The 19,617-nt window shown below is 41.2% G+C and overlaps 1 protein-coding gene across 2 annotated transcripts in view; it reads right to left on the reverse strand.

The window, feature by feature from the left end:
- PTPN2 (protein tyrosine phosphatase non-receptor type 2) overlaps positions 1–19,617 on the reverse strand; it is an 80,360-nt gene that overhangs the window by 45,414 nt on the left and 15,329 nt on the right. For both annotated transcript variants that reach the window (XM_075826452.1, XM_075826453.1), the window contains exon 2: positions 19,032–19,122. In XM_075826452.1, coding sequence (XP_075682567.1) covers positions 19,032–19,122 — 91 coding nt within the window. The remainder of the gene's footprint in view (positions 1–19,031; positions 19,123–19,617) is intronic.

Consider the following 19,617-nt stretch of genomic DNA (forward strand, 5'->3'; position numbering starts at 1 on the left):
CCTGGATGCTACAGCCAATAGCAGCCTTAACAGGCAGGATGGGTCAGTGGACCACTGTTCGGGAGATTGGTGGGACCCGCATATATAAAACATTTAATGGCATATCCTGTGGATATGCCATAAGTGTCTGTCATGAGACATCCCCATTATTGTTATACGGTGTTCAGGAGACAAATGAAAAGGAGATTTAGAATACATTTTTAATTTGGTCATGGACATTGATGAAATTGAAAGTCCCAAACCTCACCGTGTTTTGGCTGGTGTGCCAATAGTCAAAAAAAAAAAAAGTTCATAAACCCTGGTCCACTACATATATATTTTATCAGGTTTTCTGTAAATGTAATATTTTAGGGCAAGCTACATAGTCACGTGTCATATTTATACATGTGTTTTTTGTTCTTGTCTCCCATTATGTTCTATGCAATGAGTCACTTCTGTCTTACCATAGAAACATCAACTTCAACAAAAATTTGCATCAAAGTGTAAAGTTTTGTAAAAAAAAAAATGAATAAAAATATATGCGGCTAAACGTCTGACTGAAACAGAGCCCTAAGGCCTCATTCACACGACAGGTTTTCCCGGCTGGGTGCCGGCCGTTAATAAATCGGCCGGCACCCGGCTGCATTAGGAACAATAGACCCCTAATGGGGCTATTCACACGACTGATTTTTTGACGGCCGGGAAAACCGGCCGTCAAAAAATAGGACATGCTCTATTTTCACCCGGGTACCCGGCCGCCCCCGGAATGTGTCCCGAGTGATGGCCGGGTTTTCCGTGGCTTGCGCTCTGTCTCCTCCTCCTCACAGCGCAGAGTGCATGTGAGGAGGAGGAGGAGTTGATGCCATTCGGACGAATGGCTGTGCGCTGTACACTGTGTGGCAGGGCCGGGGTGTACAGCAGGTGGAAGGGAGTGCTGCGCTGGCTCCCTTCCCCTGCTTGTTTTAAAAGCGCCCTGGCCCGGCGACACCTTGGATGGCGCCGCTAGCATCTGCTGCTGCTGCTACTACTGTAGCGACGCCACTATAGCAGAGCGGGGAGGTATCTCCCCGCTCTGCTATGTGCTAGCCCCACTTTAGCTCCTTGAAGGAGCGGAATCCCCGTGTTTGGGCAGTGACATCAGGGGAAACTCCTGAAGCGGAATCCCCGAACACATGGGGATTCCCCTTCAGGAGTTGCCGCTGATGTCACTGTCCAGATCTGCCCGGAACGGATGCATAACTTTATGCAAACCGGCCGGGCAAAATGGCCGATTTTACCGGCCCGCACTCGGGCTCGGGCGGGACCCGGTCGTGTGAATCCCGCATAAATGCAGACCGCCTCATTAAAAAAAAAAAAAATCAAAAGGGATGTCTGCCTACACACGGAGGATAAGGTCACACGTGGCAGATTTGTGGCAGAAATTTCTGCGACTGAAAATAAAATCCATTCATCTGAATGGGGCTTGCAGAAACCCATGCACCTGCTGCAAAAACAATCCCAATAAAGTGTACAGAACCGATTCTCAGCCGCAGAAATTTCTGCAATAAATCTGCCTCATGTAAGCTTACCCAGACACGGTCAGACTGACCCGGTTGACAAGGGGGAATGGTTCACCAAGCGGTCAATTTATTTATATACTTACAGAGTAACTGCACAATGCAGAATTCTAAGAGAAGATGCTCCAGAATCGTTATTTCATGTGGAATACGGAGATCGGACAAGTCCTCTTTAAAACAGAAGTTTACATGAATTTAGAATAATTCCGTTCTCAGAAACCATTTCCAGCTTTTATGATAAGGCTACACGGCAACTTTGGCCATGACACAAGTCGCGCAGCCAAAGATCATTGCGAGTCCCTGCGTGCATCACATGCAATTAAAGTGAATGTGGCCTCATTGCGACCTAACAGTCGCAATAATAGTGTTTTTCCTCCCGTATACATATGACAGCTTGTTCTGAAAAGTCACCAGAAAGGATAGGTCCGCATTAACCCTTTCATGACCAGGCCATTTATAATTTTTTTCTTTTTTGCCTTCCAAGAGCCGTAACTTTTTTATTTTTCCATTAACATCGCTGTATGAGGGCTTTTTTGAAGCCCACAAACAGTCGTACTTGACGCTGACAAACACTTTGGCGGCAACGAGTAAGAGAACTGCCCAGCAGTCATATGTTCTATAAATTGTTCATGACCCCTTAAAAAGAAATCTTTAGCAAATAAAGCTTGTTTTAGTATCTTTACAATAAAAAAAGCTCCGTCAGAAAGGCAGAATAAAGGATTTGGTCATAGATTCTGTACAACTCTTTAACAAAGACCCAATCTCTATACATAATCGGCATTTTGTTAAACAATTATGTTGGAAAACATTTACTAAGGGTGTGTTCACATCAGCATTCGCTTTCCGTGGATTCCGGCACAAAACGCAAACCATACGGAACGGAAGAGCTACCATTGAAATCAATGGTAATTCAAACAGAAGCGATGGTTTCCGTTTGCCTTTCTGTTGATGGGTTCCTCCGACGGAACCCATCAATGGAAAGCGAACGCTGATGTGAAAACGCTCTTAGTCAATTTTTTCCAACATAATTGGTTAACAAAGAGCGTTTTCACATCAGCGTTCGCTTTCCACTGATGGGTTCCGTCGGAGGAACCCATCAACAGAAAGGCAAACAAAAACCATCGCTTCTGTTTGAATTACCATGGATTTCAATGTTAACGCTTTCGTTCCGTATGGTTTGCGCTTTTTGCCGGAATCAACAGAAAGCGAATGCTGATGTGAACACACCCTTAGTAAAATTTTTCCGACATAATTGTTTAACAAAATGCCGATTATGTATCCAGATTGGGTGCCGTGTACCTATGTTTCTTATAGGTCGAGGTAACCTAAATGGCCGATGCCACAATTATGCTCTACGCCTTAAAATTCCCCGGAATAGATTCCCATGCACTTTCCTCACAGAACAGAGACACATGGAAACCATTAGCATTGGAAAGCGATGGTACCCATGAACTGTTCATTTACTCACTTGTTCTGCCCTTATTTGACTAGACTTTGCAAAATTCGGCATTTAACAAGTACAGTACTTTTCACATGGAAATACATAAACTCCAGGCTTGTTTATCATAATCCAAATTTTTTAGATCACAGATCAAAATTTTCGAGAAACGGAAGAAAATCCGACAGGACATTTGTTTAGCACGAAATGCAATTCAATAACAAGATCATCTTAAGACCCCGAGTTGTTTCCTTCTGTTTAGTTTTAAAATAATGCAAAGCACAAAAAGGAAAATTATTTTCTTCACCCCTTTACAATTATTTTTACTCACAAAAGAAGAATCCCCAATTCCATGTTTAGAGTGTGCTTTTCAAAGACAAATTGTTGTAAAGGCTATGAAAGCCTTTAAAAAGGTTATGTACACCTTACATAATTTTGGTAAAAAAATAAAAAAAAACCTGTATCAGTGCGGTTGGTGCAACCTCCGAATATATTTTATTAAGAATTATTACTTTTTGATATGTGATTTTATGCAGCTTTTATTCAAAATAATTTTATATTTTGAGATACAGCTTCTATATATTCTGTATATAGAAGCTGCATCTTGCCGTCAAAGTTGTATCAGCTAGTTCAACAGGACTGACAGCTCGGCTAAGAACGGGCCCAGCTGTTAGCGATCACATCTAAGTTCATGAACTTAGATGTGATCGTGGATTCTGCAGGACCAGCTTTCTGCCAAGCCGTCAGTCCTGCAGACCTTACAGATTCAGCTTTGACAGCAAGATACAGCTTCTATGTATACATGATACATAGAAGCTGTATCTCAAAATAAGTAAAAACATTTTTTAACCAAAAGCCTATTTAAAAGTTGCATAAAATCACATCATCCAAAGTATTATAAAATAAATAAATTTGATTTGTAAACGTTTACATAGCCTTCACATATGATTGCGACTGCTATGGTTTAAAGGAGTTGGGACAATTTTTTTTAACAGTCATTCCCTTTGATCATTTTGTTTATTCCGATTCCCAACAACTACGGGTTGCAATGTACACAATGGAAATTTAAGGTTTCCTTGGTCATGTCATGTCACAGAGAAGAGTCTGAGCAGAATGAAGCAAAGGAGGAACAGAAGGGTAAAGCGGTCACGTGTGGATACCTCACATTCGCCTCGTCTTTATTCTGCGCAGGCATTGTACTAGAGCACGTAGCTACCTGGTGCATGCACATACACAAGCTTTATAGGACGGAGTCCCTGGCACCGCTCTGTAACATGGCATGGACAATTTAGATCGGCATCAGTGGTGGTTGCTAAACTTTCAGCAAGTAAAATATCTGCCTATTTAATGTCCTTTTAGATCTTTTTACTATAACGTGGTCAATTCTTTAACAAATATCCCTGTCCCATACCTCTTTTACATAAGTTACAAAGCGGAGTTTAATTTTATTTTTATAAGAAGTATCCACCTTTATAAAACCAGCCAAATGAATACCAAAAAGACACATATTTGGCGTAAAGCTTGGCTCATATAAACAATATACATCTGAATACCGTCAAAGAAAAGTGAACTAAAAACAAAACATTTTTCCGTTTTGCATGGCTTTTCATTTTTTATAAGCAACCGCAATGCAAACAATGAAAATAGCAACATGAAAATACACCACCTCCAGTCAATACTAGATACAGTTATGTACATATAAACTATGTAACATGTCTAGTAGGCAAAAAGATTGGTCTTATAACAAAATTTATATTATACAATTACAATAGAGCGCTATAGAAGTCCATGGATAACACCATGGCTAACAGAATAAAAAAAAATAGATAGTTTACTCTGCGTACTGCATTCAGAGAACTTAAAAACTAGGCAGAGTAGAAAGAAGGTGACTTGTGTTTTTATGCAAGGAGTAAACAGTTTAGTCTATAAAAGATCATGAACCTAGGATATATCAATTTCTGGCTAGCCATCAATGGATATGGCACCTATTCCAGATCCTGCGTCACGAAGGTTTTCCCACACGCCTGAATGACAGATATGCCTAGCTGTACAGTGGTACACAAACCTGTTTTAAAGCTGAAGATCTTTTTAAAAAGGAGGAAATATTCTTTAACCCCTTAAGGACGCAGCCGAGTTTGGGCCTTAAGGCTCAGAGCCCATTTTTCAAATCTGACATATTTCACTTTATGTGGTAATAACGTCGGAATGCTTAAACCTATCCAAGCGATTCTGAGATTGTTTTCTCGTGACACATTGGGCTTTATGTTAGTGATAAAAATTGGTCAATATATTCAGTGTTTATTTGTGAAAAATTGCAAAATTTAGAGAAAATTTAGAAAAAACAACAACATTTTTCTAAATTTAAATGCATCGGCTTGTAAAACAGATGGTTATACCACCCAAAATAGTTACTAGTTCACATTTTCCATATGTCTACTTTAGATTTGCATAGTTTTTTGAACATGGTTTTATTTTTCTTGGACGTTACAAGGCTTAGAACATAAACAGCAATTTCTCATATTTTTAAGAAAATTTCAAAAGCCTTTTTTTTTTTAAAGGTACCTGTTCAGTTGTGAAGGGGCTTTGAGGGGCCTATGTATTAGAAACCCCCATAAAACACCCCATTTTAAAAAGTAGACCCCTCAAAGTTTTAACCCTTTAGGCATTTCACAGAAATTAAAGCAACGTGGAGGTGAAATTTGCAAATTTCATTTTTCTTGCTGAATTTCAATTTTATTAAATTTTTCTCTGTAACAGAAGGTTTTACCAAAGACACAATACTAAAAATGTATTGTCCAGATTCTGCAGTTTTTTAGAAATTGTACATATCCCTGAGGAAGAACTCATAGCGAAACGCGCGTTGGGGCAGAGCCAACACGGGTTTGGACACTTATCTGCATGCACTGATACTTCCTCTTGCCTCCCCCTTTTAACCAGTTAACGAGGCTCTGTCGCCACATTATAAGTGCCCTATCTCCTACATAAGGAGATCAGCGCTATAATGTAGGTGACAGCAGTGCTTTTTATTAAGAAAAACGATCTATTTTTACCACTTTATAAACTATTTTTAGCTTTATGCTAATTAGTTTCTTAATGCCCAAGTGGGCGTGTTTTTACTTTAGACTAAGTGGGCGTTGTACAGAGGAGTGTATGACTCTCCATTCATTCATTTACACTGCACTAGCGATATAGCTATATCGCTATGTGGAGCTACATACACACACTAAACACATTACTGCAGTGTCCTGACAATGAATATACATTACCTCCAGCCAGGACGTGATGTGTATTCAGAATCCGGACACGTCTAAAACGAGATTACGTTTGCATTGCTGGAAATCTCACAGAAAAGATTCAGATGTGTCAGGATTCTGAATATACATCACGTCCTGGCTGGAGGTAATGTATATTCATTGTCAGGACACTGCAGTAATTTTATAGTGTGTTTATGTGCCTGCACATAGCGATATAGCTATATCGCTAGTGCAGTGTAAATGAATGGGGAGAAGTGTATGACACGGATTGGTCACTGATTGGTCAGCATCATACACTCCTCTGTACAACGCCCTCTTGGTCTAAAGTAAAAACACATTAACTTTTTGTGTTACCTTCTTCTAAGATCCATAACTTTTTTATTTTTCCATCAAGAAAGCCGTGCGAGGACTTGTTTTTTGCGTAACGAACTGTAGTTTCGATCAGTACCATTTTTAGGTACATGCGACTTTTTGATCTCTTTTTATTCCATTTTGTTTGGGAGGTGAAGTGACCAAACAATTGTCATTCTGGTATGGTTTATTATTATTGTCTTTTATGGCGTTCAACGCGCGGGATAAACAAAATATTTTTGTAGTTCAGGCCGTTACGGACACGGCGATACCAATTATGTATAGTTTATTTATATATTTTTATTAATAAGAGGACTGATAAGGGAAAAAGGGGGATTTTTACTTTTAATACTTTTATTTTCACACATCTTTTTTTAACTTTATTACTTTGTCCCACTAGGGGACTTGAGGGCAGGAGGCCCTGATCTCTATTCTAATACACTGCACTACATGCGTAGTGCAGTGTATTAGAGCTGTCAGCTACTCACTGACAGCAAGCATAGTGGGTCCTGACTTAGTCAGGACCCACTAGGCTTCCGTAGATGGCATTGCCAGACACCATTGTTAGGCGTCCGGTTGCCATAGCCACCATCTCCGCCCGCTATCGTGTAGCGGCCCCTCAATGGTGGTTTAACCCCAAAGAAGCCGCGATCGCTATTGAATTCGGCTTTTAAGGGGTTAATCAGCGGGGACACAGCGATCGGTCCCCGCTATAGGAGCTGCGGCAACCGCTGTACAAGACAGCAGCTGTCACAGCTCTTGTATGTGTCGGGAAGACGGCCGAAATGGCCGTTACTCCCGTGGCGTACTATTCCATCAAGGAGTGCAAACGGGATGGTTTCCATGACGGAATAGTACGTCACTTAGCGTTAAGGGGCTTACAAATTAACATTAAGGCCCTGTTCACACGAGTTTGACACGTTTTCTTTACGCGACAACCGCGTCGGAAAACGCACAACAAAACGCCTCCCATTGTTTTCAACGGGTGGCGAAGGCGTTTTTTCCCACGAGCCGGTTTTAGAAGCGACATGCCATATCTTCAGGCGTTTACGTCTCTGACCTCACATTGACATCAATGGGAGGCAGAGAACGCGTTTCACTGCGTTTTGTCCTGTGGCGCTAAATGGCCGGGGGCGAAAAACGCAGCAAATGATGTGCAGGCAGATCAAAATCTGCCTCAAAATTCCAGACGGAATTTTGAGGCAGAATTTTCTGCCTGCAAAAAAAGACTGAACAGGGCCTAAAAAGTAGTAATTCTTTATTGCAGGGACTGTTTGGATGTGAAGATCACAACTTTAATGACGCAGCCTAGTTTTGGCCTTAAAGAGGCTCTGTCACCCCATTATAAGTGCCCTATCTCCTACATAATGCGATCGGCGCTGTAATGTAGAGAAGTGCTTTTTATTTTGAAAAACTATCAATTTTGAGCAAGTTATGCACAATTTTAAATTTATGCTAATTCGTTTCTTAATCGCTTCCCGACCGCCCACAGTAAAGTCACGTCGGCATTTGCTGGGCTCTGTGCAGCGCCGACGTGAATTCACGGTGGGTGTTAAAAGCGCGATCCGGGTGTCTCAGAATAGTGCTGACACCCGGATCGCGCTGTTAACCCCTGCCTCTGGTCCCGGAGACATGACTGGGACCGAATTGGTTCAGGTCCCGGTCACGTGATCGCAGGGAAAGTTTGTTACTACAACAAACTGGAAAGTTTGTTACTACAACAAACTGGAAAGTTTGTTGCTACAACAAACTTTCCCGGGGACCGATTGCAGGTGCTGCAATCGGTTATAAGGCAGAACCGGAGGCCATACAACGGCCCCCGGGTCTGCCATGCACAGCAGCCTATGAGAACCAGCCGGAGGCCGGTCCTCATAAGCTTCCTGTCAGTGTGACTCTCAGCGTCACACTGACAGTTTTTAATACGTTACACTACCTAGGTAGTGTAATGTATTATAGCAGCGATCAGTGCTGCCAGTCTTCAAGTAAAACAAGTAAAAAAAGAAAGAAAAATGTTTCATAAAAGTGTAAAAACAAGTTATAAAAGTTACGAAAACAAAAAATGCTTTTTTTCCTATAATAAGTCTTTTATTATAGGAAAAAAAAATTAAATGTTAAAAAAAGTACACCTATTTGGTATGACCGCGTTCACAACGACCCAAACTATAAAACTAATATTATTTTTCCCGCACGGTGAACACCGCAAAAAATAAATTAAAAAACAATCCTAGAATCACTATTTTTTTGATCATCAACCCTCCAAAAATATAGAATAAAAAGTGATCAAAAAGTCACATGTACCCTAAAATAGTACCAATAAAAACTACAACCCGTCCCGCAAAAAACAAGCCCTTACACAGCTTTTTTGATTGAAAAATAAAAAAAGTTATGGCTCTCAGAATATGGTGACACAAAAAAATAAATAATTTTATCGAAAAGTGATTTTATTGCGCAAATGCCACAAAACATAAGAAAAACTATATACATCTGGTATCGCCGTAATAGTATCGACCCGCAGAATAAAGTAAAATGTCATTTATAGCGCACGGTGAAAAGTGTAAAAAAAATAAAAAGACAAAAAACATTGTCAGAATTCGTTTTTTTGTCACTTTGCTTGCCAAAAAAAAATCCTGTACCCTAAAATGGTACCAATGAAAACTAGATTGTCTCATAACAAATAAGTCCTCGTATGGCTCCGGTGAAGAAAAAAATAAAAAAAGTTCTGGCTCTCAGAATATAGAGACAGAAATTGTGCAGTGTCCAAAAGCTGATAAGATCGGGCGCCATTTATCATTGGCCACATATCTGCGGATTATTATTTATTTACCGAATTATTAACCCTCTTATTATGTCCTGATGTACTCTGCCCAATTTACACATACCCCCACATCATCAACTGAAATACCAGCAAAACCCCAAACAGAACAGTTACCAAGCAAACTCTGCGCTCCAAAAGCCAAATGGCGCTCCCTCCCTTCTGAGCCCCACAATGTGCCCAAACACCAGCTGACGTCCACATATATGATATTTTATATCCTGGAGAACCCGCTCAACATTGTATGAGGTATTTGTCTTCAGTGGCACAAACTGGGGACAATATATTGTGCATTAAAATGGCACATCAGTGGAAAATTGTAATTTTCACTTTGCACCATCCGCTGCGCATTAACGCAGTCGCGCACCAAAACTTAATAGCATGTCGTGGTGCGGGGGGTTATATATGGAGCGGGCTCATGCGCTGCGCCCGCTCCATATTCTGCAGGTGTCCGCTGTTTATTACAGCTGACACCCAGGACTAATGGACAGGAACAGCGATCGCGCTGTTACAGGAGCCTGTAAAAATGATATTATACTGCAATACATTAGTACTGCAGTGTATTGCACCAGCGACCTAATGATCGCTCGTTCAATTCCCCTAAAGGGACTTTTGGGAGGTTTCCACTGTTTTGGTACCTCAGGGGCTTTGCAAATGCGACATGACACCCGAAAACCATTCCAGCTAAATTTGAGATCCAAAAGCCAAATATTGTTCCTTCCCTTCTGAGTCTTGCCATGGGTCCAAACAGCAGTTTGTTACCACATATGGTGTATTGCTGTAATCAGGACAAATTGCTTTACAAATTTTGGGGTGATTTTTCTCCTTTATTCATTGTAAAAATTAAACACTTATGTTTTTTCAGAAAAAAGTAGATTCATTTTCACAGCCTAATTCCACTAAATTCAGCAAAAAAACTGTGGGGTCAAAATGCTAACTATACCCCTAGAAAAATTCCTTGAGGGGTGTGGTCTACAAAATGGGGTCACTTTTGGGGGGTTTCCACCGTTTTGCTCCCTCCAGGGCGTTGCAAACGCGACATGGCACTGAAAACCAAAATCCAGCAAAATCTGTGCTTCAAAATCCAAATGGCGCTCCTTCCCTTCTGAGCTCTGCCGTGGGTCCAAACAGCAGTTTAGTACCACATATGGGGTATTGCTGTAATCGGGAGAAGTAGCTTTACAAGTTTTGGGGTGCTTTTTATTCTTTATTCCTTGCAAATTTTCTTTTTTTTAATATTTTTTCAGAAAAAAAAAGTAGATTTTCACTTTCACAGGCAAACTCCAATAAATATAGCAGAAGACCTGTGGGGTCAAGATGCTAACTATACCCCTAGATAAATTACTTGAGGGGTGCAGTTTCCAAAACCGTGTCACTTTTGGGGGATTTCCACTGTTTTGGCACTACAAGTCCTTTTCAAACCCGACATGGTGCCTAAAATATATTCTAAAAAAAGGAGGCCACAAAATCCACTAGGTGCTCCTTTGCTTTTGAGGCCGGTATTTCTGCCCATTATCACACTAGGGCCATATGTGGGATATTTCTAAAAACTGCAGAATTTGGGCAATAAATATTGTGTTGCGTTTCTCTGGTAAAACCTTCTGTGTTACAGATAAAAAATGTATTACAAATGAATTGCAGCAACAAAAAAAATAAAAAATTTGCCCCTCTATATTGCTTTAATTCCTGTGAAAAGCCTAAAGGGTTAAGAAACATTCTGAATGCTGTTTTGAATACTTTGAGGGGTGCAGTTTTTAATATGGGGTCTATCTAGTACATAAGGCCCTCAAAGCCACTTTAGAACTGAACTGGTCCCTGTAAAAATCGCCTTTTGAAATTTTCTTGAAAATGTGAGAAATTGCTGCTAAAGTTCTACGCCTTGTAACGTCCTAGAAAAATAAAATAATGATCAAAAAACTATGCAAATATAAAGTAGACATATGGAATATGTGAAATAGTAACTATTTTGTGTGGTATTACTATCTGTTTTACAAGCAGATACATTTAAAATTAGAAAAATCATAATTTTTGCAAATTTTCTCAACATTTGGGTGTTTTTCACAAATAAGCAATGAATTTATTGACCAAATTTTTCCACTAATATAAAGTGCAATATGTCACGAGAAAACAATCTCAGAATCCAGCATTCCAGAGTTATTACCACATAAAGTGACACGTCAGATTTGAAAAAATGGGGCTGGTCCTGAAGGCCAAAATGAGCTCGGTCTTGAAAGGGTTAATAGACAACTGGGCGTGTTTTTACTTTTTTTACCAACTGGGCGTTGTAAAGAGAAGTGTATGACGCTGACCAATCAGCGTCATACACTTCTCTCCATTCATTTTTAGCAGTACTCGCAACACAGCGTGATCTCGCGAGATCACCCTGTGCAGTCACATACTCCCATATTAACTTTACCGAAGTGTCTTGGGAGTGAATAGACCACCTCCAGGGAGGACGTAATATCTATTCATCACTCCCGACACGTGAAAGACAGCACTGACAAGTCCACCCCTCCCATGTACCTATTGTAGTCCAGGATGCAGTCTGGTTTGGGGGTCTCTGTACTGGTACATGGGTACTGGTGTGGCCATGTATTGTCAATACAAGGACATCTCTCTGGTCCTTGTACTTGACACATTATGTTGCTGCTGGATTGTGCCCTGCTCTCACCCCTTCTCAGTGTTTGCCCAAGCAGTGTCTTAGGGAGGCCTCAGGTTTTTTCTAGAAGTGCCACATGCCACAGTACTTCTGGAAGTTAGGCACTTGAAGAGTGGGACGCTGGTATAAAAGTTATCCAGGTAGAGGTGGTAACCCTGGTCCAGCAGTGGGTGCACCAAATCCCACACAATTTTTGCATTAACTCCCAGTAAGGGGGGGGGGGGGGCATTCATGGGGCTGAATACAGGTGTCCTTCCCTACATATATCCTAGGCGCTTTTTCAACCAGTTCCTGTGGTTGCCGTCTCCACTCCTCACTATGTCTCAGGGTATGTGCTTACGTTCACTTCTGAATTTTATATTATTTCTGACAATTACCTTAGTTACATCTTTGGCTTTTTTGCCTGCATTTTTTGTCAGGGTCTCCCACGTTATTCATTGTGTATTCAATTAGTACTCTTACCATTCATATGTGGGCATAGTATCCTAGTACATACCATTCATTAATTTACTTTGCTGTGGGTAATGTGAGTAGATTCCGGCCACCTATGGTTGGTTGTCTCTGGTCTTTTACATCTGACCTCATTGTCTTTCTCCGTATAGAATCCATTCTTTTTATTCCGTATTATGTTATTGTCATTATATTTAATAAATATCTTCTACTTTTGAATATCATTCTTTCAGGGGCTATGTTCTCGCATGGTTCGCGTTTAGGTTATCTACTGAAGAATAGTTCGCCTAACATCGAGGCAATGGAATTTTTCTTCTTGTTGGTCTTTAGGATCTGGACAAAAGGAAGGTAGAATTATTTCTTGGTCTCTATGGAAGGCAGCAGATACTTTCGGAATAAAGGAAGGATCTAGTTTTAGAATGATCTTGGTTTTTTTGAACTTTTAGGTAGGGTTCTATGACCGGCAGAGATTGGATTTCTCCAATCCTTCTTGCTGATGTAATAGCAACTAAGAATGCAGCTTTTAGAGATAAAAAATGCATATTAATCATGTCGAGCAGCTTAAAAGGGGGGGGGGGGGGGAGAATAACAAAGAGCCATGAACACTACATTTAAATCCCAGATAGGTACTGATTTCTTTAGGGAGAGCTAAAGGAGTTTTGAAAAAATTACCAAAGGCTGAGATCTGCACTTTTTAAGGTACTAGGGCTAAGCCCTTTTTTGAATCCGGATTGCAAGAAATCTAGGATCTTCGCGATGTTGGGAAGAAAGGGGTCTGGTCCCGGATCTCCATACCAGGAACAGAATTTCTTCCAAATTTTGATATATTTTTGAGGTAACTTCTTTATGACTTGATAAGATAGTTGAAATTACCTCATCTGACAGACCGTGGTTCCTCAAGATCTGCCTTTCAGGATCCAGGCTGACAACTTCAGAGTTTCTATTCCCTGAAAGAATAAAAGGACCCTGGGAGAGAAGATTCTTCTTGGCTGGGAGCATAATAGGGTCTTCCAAATGCTAGGTACTTTAGGACTAGAAACCAGCTTCTTTTTGGCCAATAGGGAAGAATAATGATGTTTTGTCAAATCTTCCTGGATTTTTCTTAATACCACTGGTATTAGAGGAAAGGCATAGGCCAGATCCATGTCCCAGGGTTGGGATAATGCATCTACCCACAACGGGTTGTCTTTGAGATTTAGGGAGAAGAATGTCTCTACCTGGGAGTTTTTACTTGTGGCAAAGGTCTATTTGTGAATAACCCCACCTTCGGGTTAAGGACAGAAAAATTTCCCTGTTCAGGGACCATTCTCCGGGGACCCCCTTGCTTATGTTGCTTGGGCAGAGCCACCAGTGGAGAGACGATTTCACTGTTTCAGAAATCTGAATTCAAGGAGTCCTATTTTCGATCCCACTGGGACAGGGTCAGATTCTGTAAGGGTCTGGAGTGAAATTGACTCCATGGAATGGATTGGATGCAAGACGTCATCATTGCCAACATCCACATTCCTTCCGTTATGGAACAAGTACTCTTTCCCCAAAATGTCCTCACTTCTGTCAGTAGAAGTATTTGTTTCTCCCTTGGGAGGAAGGAATGTTGAAGGGAGGAGTCTAGCAGCACTCCTAAGAAGACCTATTTTTGGGGAGAAGACTTGACTTCTCGAAGTTGATTATCCATACCAATTCTTGGAGTACGGAGAGAACCTGTAGCCGATTGCTGTTTAGGATAGAAGGGGGATCTGCGGTCAACAGGAAATCATCTAAATATTGGATAATCACTATGCTTTGACTTCTTAATAACATAATCTTTGTAAAAATTCTGGGGCGAAGGAAATGCCGAAGGGGAGACAGACAAATTGGAAGTGGAGAACGGAAGGACCATTCTGAATCTCAAATCTGAGGAATTTCTGGTAAGCAGGGTGGATAGGGACACGATAGTACGCATCCTTTAAAATCGATCTTACACATTGACGCTTCTTCCCTTATTAGGGTACGTGCACACGAGGTCATTACGTCCGTAATTGACGGACGTATTTCGGCTGCAAGTACCGGACCGAACACAGTGCAGGGAGCTGGACTCCTAGCATCATACTTATGTACGACGCTAGGAGTCCCTGCCGGACAACTGTCCCGTACTGTATTCATGTTTTCAGTACTTCAAAATAAGTCCGTCAATTACGGACGTAATGACCTCGTGTGGACATACCCTTAGAGGAATAGTCGATCTGATAGACTTGCGAATTTTGAACTTGCGATATTTCACCCATTTGTTCAGTAACTTCAGGTTGATTATCGTCCTCTAAGAGCCGTTTGGTTTCTTGACCAAGAAGATTATCTAATAGTGGACCTTGAATATGTGTTTTGGGGAACTGGAGTAATTGCTTTTAATATTAGCAGTTTCTCGATGTCCAAGATGAAGATCTCTTGATCGGTATCTATTTATTAGAAATTTCTCTGGAGCCCTACAGGCGCATGTGGTGGACCTGACGGTCTGTGCTCTTGGGGTCCTAGAGTATGTGGGACGGGCTGACACGACCAAAGGCCTGATCTCAATGGCGTACAGGAGCTTACTGTCCAAACACTTGGGAAACCCAATGGTGCTGGTAAAAGCTAAATGGGAACAGGATGTCGGTCCATTGACCGAGGAGGAGTGGGAGGAGATATTAGCGTCCACATGTCACTTATCGCTCAGTCTGGCGCAGAGGAGATCTCAACTCTTCCTGATACATAGAGTGTACCGCACTCCGTGGGTATTAAAACAGATGGGTATTAGAGCGGATGCTAAATGTCCTAGGTGCACGGAGGAGAAGGCGGACATATTGCATATGTTTTGGTCATGTGAGGCCCTGAGGACCCTATGGGGGGAAATATTGGACCTAATAAAGCAGGTGTATGGTCGGGAATTGGCGGCAGACCCTAAAGTTATGTTGTTGGGAGCGGTGGGAGAATTGGAGAGGGACAGAATGGCAAGCCTGGCAATTGCCAAGATATTATATCAAACGAGGAAATGCATTGCTAAACACTGGCTGGACGCGGAGCCACCAGGGATGAGGGAGATTGTAGGAATGTTGAATTATAATATCCTGATGGAGTATAAGATATTCTCTAAAAGGGGCACGGAAAAAAAAATTGAGAAACAATGGAGCAGATGGTTGGCCTGTCCTGAGGTGCTGTCACCTGAACTGAGCAGACTAAGGGCGAGAGTCGTCTGAGGAACTGGTGGTAATAGAGTCTGGAGCAAAGAAGGGGTGGTGGGGAAACTTGATAAGAGAAATGTGCTCTGACCTGGAATGGTACTAGAAACAAAGGGCGGAGATATAGTGGGGGGCTGTGCGGGGAGGGGGGGTAAGAGGGGAAGTTGGGGATTTCCTGATATGCTGTAACTATTGTATACGATGTTGGAAAATTGTAATGTGAATGTTAATGTGTTATTTCATTTCTGTGTTCGTATCAATAAAATTGGATTGATGCAAAAAAAAAAAAAAAAAAAAAAAATACATTTCTCTGGAGGAATGGAGGAGAATTCTATTTTGTACCCTTCTTCTATGATCTTTAGAATACAAGGGTTCTGGGTTACTCTTGTCCAGTTGGAATAAAAATGTAGGAGTCTTCACACCACACTCTTGGCATCATTGCTTTGAGGGTTGAAAGGAGTTATTGAGGTTGAGGAGATATCCTCGACCCCCTTCCCCCCTTGGGGTAACACCAGCGACCGGACTTCCCTTTCCCTCTGTAGTTCTGTAAGGTTGCTTCCCTCTGTTGGCGAAACTTACGAACCTGAGAAGGGCTTTTTAGGTTTCTCTTCTGGAAACCCCTTTTTTCTATCCGTTGCGCTCTCCAACAGGTTATCCAGGAGAGGGCCAAACAGCAGAGATCCTGTAAATGGGATAGAACATAGTTTGTTTTTGGACTTCGTGTCTCCTGACCACATCTTGAGCCATAATGCTCTTCTAGCAGCATTTGAGAGAGCCCCATTCCTGGCAGCAAACCTAATAGATTCAGCGGATGTGTCTACCAAGAATCCGGTTGCCATTTTTAGTAAGGGTAGAGATTCTAATAGATCTTCTCTTGATGTTAATGTTTTCATCATTAAATGGGTCTCTAGTTGGTTTAACCATATAAACATCGATCTTGCTACAGATGTGGCCACGATTTGTAGAAATTAAAGCGGATGAAGATTCCCAAGCTCTTTTCAGCAGTCCGGTCATGGGGGGTCCTTTAGCTGAGAGGAATCTTCTAAGGTATAGACATACTATATATTATATTACATACTACATGTTTTTCAGATGCACATATCGATGCAGAAGCTTGAGCATCACTGCATCCTCTACAGAAGTTAACGAATTGTTTCCTGTGGTTAGGAGCAATGGGCAGGATGATGTTGGATTCTATTCACACCTCAAGTAATTGTTGCCGTATTCCCCATGAAGTTTGAAAATTTACATATGGTATGCTTATAACGTACATATATTGAATGTGGGCATATCCATATGATCTGCCATAAATGTCTGATCATAGTGTCCAACCCGTTGTGCTAATTTGTTTTCCTATAACAAAATCCAATACATATACGTAAAGCTTTATTCCCTTACCCATTCTCTGTTTTTCGTCTGCTATCATATAGGGGCTTTCCTACCAATAGCATTGGATGGCAATCCATGACATACAACCTCAATATATGAAAAATACCCAGGGACCAAGAAATTTGGTCCTGAAGAGTAAGGAGTGGTCAGTGATAGGAGATCACTAACCCAAAACGTGCTGGGAACACAAGGAGGAATGGAACAGCAGTGGGAAACAGAAAAAGTATTTTTATTTTTTTTAAACTTTAACTTTTTTCACTTTCTATCTCTGCTCACAACTGCTGAATGCTGAACACCTCTCTAACTCCAACAGAGACGTTTAGAGTGGGTGCAGCAGGAACTGATGTCAGGGAGAGGAAGTGGAGACAACGATTGCCGCTATTGGACAGTTAGTCACTGTCTAACCAATAGCGGCGATTGTGAAGGCGGGACCATCTCGATTGGTCCTGGCACATTGAGCTGTGATAGCTGCTGTTTCCGAAAGCAGGCTATCATAGCTCATGAACACGCACAGCGCTGTATTTCATGCAGGACGTACTATTACGTCACGGAGTGCGAATTATGCGCTTACGACATAATATTATGTCCAGGAGAGGGAAGGGGTTGATGGATTTCTATTCCGCACACCATAAAAAAAAATATACACGAGAACTATTACAAGTAGTGCCTAAATAAAATGTGTTAAGACACGTTTTATTATACGCAGGATACCATCAATTAAAATAGGATACCTTAAGAGCTTACTTCATACAACTAAGACATATAGTGAATAGGTGTATAAAAGCTCATACAACTATCTTCTGGCAGCAAAATCAGGCCATTACGTAGATATAAACTAGAAAAAAACAAAAAACTAATTATTCCATTTGGCCATTAATAGGGTATTCCCATCTCTGACAATTATGGTGGTCGAACCCGCACCGATAAGGAGAAAGGAGATCCCATATCTTCTGCTTGAATGAAACAGAGGCCAAGCATGCGTGCTGCTGCCCCATTTAAAGAATATGGGACTTCCGGAGATAGCCGAGCGCGCTGCACATTACCTCCAGAAGTCCTATATGCTTTAAATGGAGCATCAGCGTGCATGCTTGGCCTTTACTTCATTCAAACAGGAGACACATGACCACCGTTCTCCTGATGAGTGGGTGTCCCAGCATTATGACCTCCACCGATCAGACACTTACTACCTATCCTGTGGATAGGTAATAAGATTTAATCTTGGTCAAACACCTTTAAAAAGGCATTAATAGAATGGTTTTAAAACTAACTTTAAAAAAAAATAAAAAAGTGTGCGTGAAGGAAGCCTTTACTCCTAATGCACTCTCCAGCTTTCATACTATTTTTGTCATAAAAGAGGAAAAGTAGTTACTCTGAAACATAAAGCTAGATTCTGTTTTGCATATTTTATTTTGCGCAACCGGCAATGTAAATAGAGGTTTACATTTTAGTTGACCTGGCTACATCCAGGGTCATGTACGTAGGTATTCATGTAAATACATAGTCAACTCTAACACGGGATCGATACAAATACACTAGATTACATTTCTGACTGACCAGTGACCTTGGTTTACACTGCAAATAAAAACAGAGAACAAAAATACCAAGCCAAAAAAACAAAACAATGAAGTAAGGCTTCGTTCACACCTGCTTTGGAGGTTCCGTTAGGGGCCTCCGCCGCAGATCCGGCATGGATTATTGCAGACAATAGCGCAGCCTGCTGAGCTATTATGGAATAGTGCCGGATTCTGCGCTGTTGTGTCCGGTAAAATCACGCACATTCGGAAGGAAAGCCGACGGAACCCATTGAAATCCATGTCCGTTGTGTATCGGAAAAGTTGCTGGTTATTCCCTTGTTCTGCTCCTCTGACGGAGCAGAACGGAATGTCACAAGGCAGACGTCAACATAGCTTTACAGAGGAGTAAAAATAAGTAAATAGCAGCATTGTACTTACACGGGTTAACATCTCTATATCTGTTCCGATTCTTATTTTCTGGATTCTTCGCTATCTTATTGGGCAACATAGGAGAATTAAACCTTATTTCCTATAAAAATACAAAAAAATAGTTTCTTAAAAGAACGCTTAGAAATACGTCAACTATTATCAAACGCAATAGGAAAAGCAGAGTCTAGAAAGGACAGAGAACCTGTGCCATACTATAGGAATCTAGACGCGTGGGCACTGCCACTATGCCCGTGTGGTCAGGATCTCTGCTGTAATACACAGCCACTACCCCGCTCTAATGGCGGATATCTGAGAACTGATCTCCGTCATTTAACTGCTTGTATGCAGCAAGCAGAGGTGATATACACCGAAACTTTAAATGGGTAGACAACCTAGGGTTTATTAAACAATCGTATTTTTTTTAAAGCATTTTCCTGTAAAAAAAATAAAAAAAATAAGTTCATCATCATATGTAGCCCAACATAGTGTATAGGGAGAGACCTGTCAATCAAATTGAGCCAGGCAGAGAAAAGCCAGAAATGAGCCACCCAGCGGACAATTCTACCCAGGCACGGCACTTATTAAAACTATGTTC

Source organism: Rhinoderma darwinii, chromosome 5 (assembly GCF_050947455.1).
Source record: "Rhinoderma darwinii isolate aRhiDar2 chromosome 5, aRhiDar2.hap1, whole genome shotgun sequence".
NCBI lineage: Eukaryota > Metazoa > Chordata > Amphibia > Anura > Rhinodermatidae > Rhinoderma > Rhinoderma darwinii.